The 5644-nt window shown below is 45.3% G+C and overlaps 1 protein-coding gene across 1 annotated transcript in view; it reads left to right on the forward strand.

The window, feature by feature from the left end:
• The window catches only part of LOC106531414 (nesprin-2), a 31125-nt gene that overhangs the window by 9122 nt on the left and 16359 nt on the right, over positions 1-5644 (forward strand). The window contains exons 5-8 of the mRNA XM_014027279.1: positions 596-721; positions 2275-2430; positions 3657-3815; positions 4424-4590. Coding sequence (XP_013882733.1) covers positions 596-721; positions 2275-2430; positions 3657-3815; positions 4424-4590 — 608 coding nt within the window. The remainder of the gene's footprint in view (positions 1-595; positions 722-2274; positions 2431-3656; positions 3816-4423; positions 4591-5644) is intronic.

Below are 5644 nucleotides of genomic sequence, written 5' to 3' on the forward strand. Positions count from 1 at the left end.
GACAAGCGATCCGAGAGCGATTCACAACACTGCAATAGTGTCAGGTTTCACCCTGGTTGTGATGACAGCTGTTAATCACTGTTGTTTGTCGGTCCCTGTGTGTCGAGCCCTTAACATTCAAACCCTAAAAGTTAGTGTGTAGATTTTTCTTTGTTTAAAGTATTGACCTTGTTTAGGCAGATCCCAGTCAGATCACAGGGCTATTTTCAGGCAGCTACTGTCCTTGTTTTTGGTCTGTGGGAGGAACCCCCCACAGACACATGGACATCATGCAGTTTCCACACACAGACCCCAGGTTCAAACTGGAGATTTAACCCAGGACCTTCTTGCTGTGAGGCATCAGTGCCAACCACTGAGCCACCATGCTGTCAACAGCATCATGTCTGCAGGTGCAGGTCTGTTCTGTTTCAGCTGACTGTAAAGTCTACCTGGACTTTTGTGTCTAAATATAAAGACAGTCCATCTGTGTGGCAGGGCTGCAGACATGTTAATCCAATCAGCTCTAATTAACAACTGAGCTTCACTAAGTTCAAGACAAAAGAGCTCAACTGCTTTCTTTCTGCTCTGAGGACAGGTACTCGTTTCTGTGTTTCAGAACTGGGAGTGCTGTGAGGCTGGAGTCACAAACATCATGGTCCTGCTGCAGAACCTGAGAAGCAGACTGGACCAGCCGGTGTCAGACTCTGATTCTGACCTGCAGAGCCAAGAGACATTCAACAAGGTGAAAAAACTTAAGTAGGTCCTCTGGACGGGTTCTTCTAACCGTTTCGTCTCTCCTCCAAGAGACTTCTTCAGTCTGAGGAGGTTTAGGTGAACTGCTTAAATAACAGTAAATAAATCAATTKATTAAGAAATAAAMAAATAAACTCTGTGATGGAAGCAGTGCCTCCACATGGTGACAAACAGGTTCAATGATCACAATCAACACTGTTGTCACAAGAGGACCATCAGCCTAACAACAGATCATTGTTAAAGAATAACCCATCCAGAGGACCTACCTGTTTTATTATCTAGTTGGATTACTTAGATGCTTTAGGACATTCAACAAGAAAAAAGCATCAGCCAGTCTTCACTGAAAACCTTTTGTTGTGGACTTAGGATGGGTTGTTAGACAACTTAGAACCTTTTTGGGATTTTACTGATATAAAGTGTTTTATTATTAATGGACCACAGTCAATACAGCAAACATCAACAACAATAAAAACAGAGTGTCACTCCTTAATGATTTCACTAACCCTGACCCTTCATTATTACAGGGGCAGAGCTAAAATTGCCTGAAGTTTGGCTGATTTGGGTGTAATACCAAATTTGGCCACCAGGTGGCACATGTGGACATTTGTCATTAAAATACACAGACAGGTTTTAACATTAGTCTGCCTAGTGTCTACATAGACATTTGGCTTACATTAATAACTAAAATATATGTGCAATGCAGRATTTCCTCTACCATTATAAAAGGGGGCGACCTCCCCCTGTCAATGAGACCCCCCCAAGAATTTCATGACATGTAGTCATTTTAATTTAAACAATGCCAGATCACATCGAGAGCTATTTCCACCATTAAACACCAAACTAAAAAAATGGCTGAAAATGTTTCTATTCTGCATCACTGACGCTGACACAGAGTAGCTCCAGGACTGTAGACTGGTTCATCTACAGTCCAAACAGGTTCTGACAAAAACATTTTCAACTTACAACCCATTTAATGAATGTGGTTCTGATGGTAGACTGTGGTTCAGGTTCTGATGGTGGACTGTGGTTCAGGTTCTGATGGTAGACTGTGGTTCAGGTTCTGATGGTGGACTGTGGTTCAGGTTCTGATGGTAGACTGTGGTTCAGGTTCTGATGGTAGATTGGTTCAGGTTCTGATGGAAGATTGGTTCAGGTTCTGATGGTAGACTGTGGTTCAGGTTCTGATGGTAGACTGTGGTTCAGGTTCTGATGGTAGATTGGTTCAGGTTCTGATGGTAGATTGGTTCAGGTTCTGATGGTAGACTGTGGTTCAGGTTCTGATGGTAGATTGGTTCAGGTTCTGATGGTAGATTGGTTCAGGTTCTAATGGCAGACTTGTTCAGGTTCACTCTGACCCATCCTCCCTCTCATCTGCCACCCCTCCCCCTCCAGACCCGGCCCGGCCCACAGCTTGTGGCCCATAATGCTCTCTGTGGGCGGGGCGAGGCAGAGAGACGAGCAGACAGCTGAGCAGAGGGACGGTGTCGGTGTTTGTGGACGAGTCTCTCTGACAGCTCGCTGTGTGTGTCTCATGGTATGCAGGAGAACGAGGACTCCCTGGAGGACTGGGCTGAAAGCCTGACGGCGCTGAGCACCATGAAAACGGATCTGGCCCGGTACATCATGGCAGACGATGTGCTGCTGCTGCCGGAGCAGGTGGAGCACCTGCACTGGCAGTGGGAGGAGCTCTGCTACAAGGTGAGCCTGAAGGAGGAGGTGAGGGAACAGATGGTGACACCAAGGCAGGGACTTCAGGAGAATCAAGGATCCTTTTCAAAACTTTAGAAAAAAACTTAAAACTGTTCAAATTTCRTGATCCATTCCCCATCTTTGTTGAGTGTTTCCAGGCAGCCAGACATGTTTTTGCTGTGTTTGAACATTTTCTGATGATTTCTGATCTTGTTTGTTTCGTCACTTTGTCACACAACAAACATAAAAAGCTACTGAACTGAAGGTTTTTTTTAGAGAAAAATCAAAAAGTTAAGTTGCAGCCTTTGACTCTTGTTTTGAAGTAACTTCCTTCAAACAAACACAGTGCCAATTTCTTTAGCTGCATCTGAAAATATTTCAAACAGAACAGCCATAAACCCAAAGATAAAACCCAAAAGGAACTATGGGCCAAAAACCTGACGTACTGTATGCTGGCACTGCTTAGAAGTGGAAGACAAAATAAGAAAGATTAGACCTAAAAGTCAAATATCTTCAACATACACTGCCTGGCCAAACCGTGTCCACCTGGATGTTACTCAGGTCAATGATGTGGGTCTCTGCAGGTGGTCTGGTCTAGGTTCAGCTTACAGAATGAGGTCAGCTGACTACCTGAACATACTGAAGGACCAGGTTATTCCATCAATGAATGGTTTCTTCCCTGAGGGCACGGCCATATTCCAAGATGACAATGCTAGGATTCATGGGGCTCTTATTGTGAAAGAGTGGTTCTTGGAGCATGAGACATCATTTCCACACATGGATTGGCTCCACAGAGTCACTGAGGATCTTTGGGATGTGCTGGTGAAGGTCAGACTCTACCATCATCAATGCAACATGTTGGTGAAGAATTAACACGACACTGGATGAAATAAACCTGCTGACATTGTAGAAACTTATCAAACAATGACACAGAGAATGTGTGATGTAATCAAAGCTAAAGGTCCAACAGAATATTAGAGAGTGTGATCTTATTTGTTTGTAGCCACTTATTTTTTGGCCAGGCAGTGTACAAACCATACATTGAAAAAATATTTTTGAAGCAAGTCCCAAAGAGCAGATAGTTTGAATTTGGCTTTAATAGACTCACTGTTTACATGTGAAACAGAAGAAAGTTGGAATGAAATGTCCAGAAAAGAACAACCAGCCAAGGCTGAATCTGATCCCACTCAGGAATCTGAAAACCACCATGTTTATTCCAACCCTCTTAATGTCAGGTGACTGTGAAGAAACAGGAGATCACTGACCATCTCAACACATGGATCATCTTCAATGAGAAGAACAAGGAGCTCTGTGATTGGCTCACACAGATGGAGAACAAGTGGGAGCACAACTCTGACCTGAACATGGAGGAGATGGTGGATAAACTGAAGAAGGTGAGTCTCTGCAGCTCAGGATGTGTCAGAGGAAGAGTTAATGTCCTGTCACGTTTCTATAAGATGTGGAGGGGAATGATTAACTGGGTCAGCTAGGAAAGAGGTAAATAAAAACCTTATTTACTCATCATTATGTCACAGTCACACTCGATCCAGGTCCACCTCAGCCCGTTATCAGGAGAACCAGAAACCTCTGCATATTGAGTTTTGTCTTGAAGTCCTCATTTCTTTATGTTCTCTGTTCCCAGCTGACCGACTGGGATCAGTACAAGGGATTTTGATCAGTATTCAGGCTTTCTGAAGGTCTTTCAATGTTTTTATATGAATTTTGGCTACTTGTTTTGTTTAAGTCTACTCTCAGAAGCCAGAAAATGTAGCATATCAAGATATGATGTGAGATATGATGTGCAATGTTTGTAAAAACCCTGGAGTCAGCAAAAACATGGGTCCTTCTCTGGGGTTGAGTTTTTTGGTCTCAAAGACTCGGGTACAGGGCAGAGGGAAGACTGGACACTTGGACAGTACTCTGACCATTTAATAACATCTGAAACAGAGTCATTCAATGTTTTATCAAACATTCACTCCATCCTTTTTCACTTCAAAATTAGGACTGTGTGGAGGAGATCAATCTGTTCAGTGAGAATAAAACTCACCTGAAGCAGCTTGGAGAACAGCTCATCACAGCCAGCAACAAAACCAAAGAAGCTGAGATCAACGACAAGCTGAAGGACATCAACGCCCGCTGGCAGCACCTGTTTGACCACATCCAGGCCAGGTAGGACCAGGCTGACAGGACGCTCAGTGGTGGACCTCTGATGGTACTTGTACCACAGGTGGTGAACCTCTGGTGGTACTTGTCCCACAGGTGGTGAACCTCTGGTGGTACTTGTCCCACAGGTGGTGCACCTCTGGTGGTACTTGTCCCACAGGTGGTGAACCTCTGGTGGTACTTGTCCCACAGGTGGTGAACCTCTGGTGGTACTTGTCCCACAGGTGGTGGAGATCTGGTGGTACTTGTCCCACAGGTGGTGGACCTCTGGTGGTACCTGTATCACTGATGGTGGACCTCTGGTGGTACCTGTACCACAGGTGGCAGACCTCTGGTGGTACCTGTACCACAGGTGGTGGACCTCTGGTGGTATCTGTACCACTGATGGTGGACCTCTGGTGGTACCTGTACCACAGGTGGTGGACCTCTGGTGGTACCTGTACCACAGGTGGTGGAGCACACCTTTACCACCTGTTGGTGTCACAGCGTTTGAATCATTTACCTGATCATGTGACACATGTAAGCCTGTCAATCACTGACACTGAAAAGCAATYTTTTGTTGTGCGTCCTGAACAAGTCACAACTTGAAGTTACGTCCACGTGTCTTTGACTTGTCCTTTAAACGACATGTTGCTGCAGAGCATGAAGATGTTTTTGTTGCTGGTGCTGCTCTGATTGGTCCACAGCCAGACTCCAGCAGTACTCTGTCATATATTTGGATAAGCTGCTGTGGAGTCCAGATCAGATTCATCCCTTGGTCTTTGTCTGTGACTGGCCTCACTACGCTGGACAAGATGACTGCTGAGGTTGGACTTGCTGAGGGATTAGATGCGTTGACTCTGTCCTGCTGCTCGCCTTTGTCCCTCAGAGCAGACCGGGGCCCCGTCCCCCCCAGCACTTACTGTCTGCTGACACTAGCCTTTGTACCAAAGGGCCCTCATCTTAGGCTGGGTGGGGGGGGACCATCTGCTCTGCTCTTTGTCTGGATAAGATGAAGTCAGGCAGATGTTTGTTTACCCCCCAACACACACACACACACACACACACACACACACACACA

The sequence above is a fragment of the Austrofundulus limnaeus genome, unplaced genomic scaffold (assembly GCF_001266775.1).
Source record: "Austrofundulus limnaeus strain Quisiro unplaced genomic scaffold, Austrofundulus_limnaeus-1.0 Scaffold629, whole genome shotgun sequence".
Lineage (NCBI taxonomy): Eukaryota > Metazoa > Chordata > Actinopteri > Cyprinodontiformes > Rivulidae > Austrofundulus > Austrofundulus limnaeus.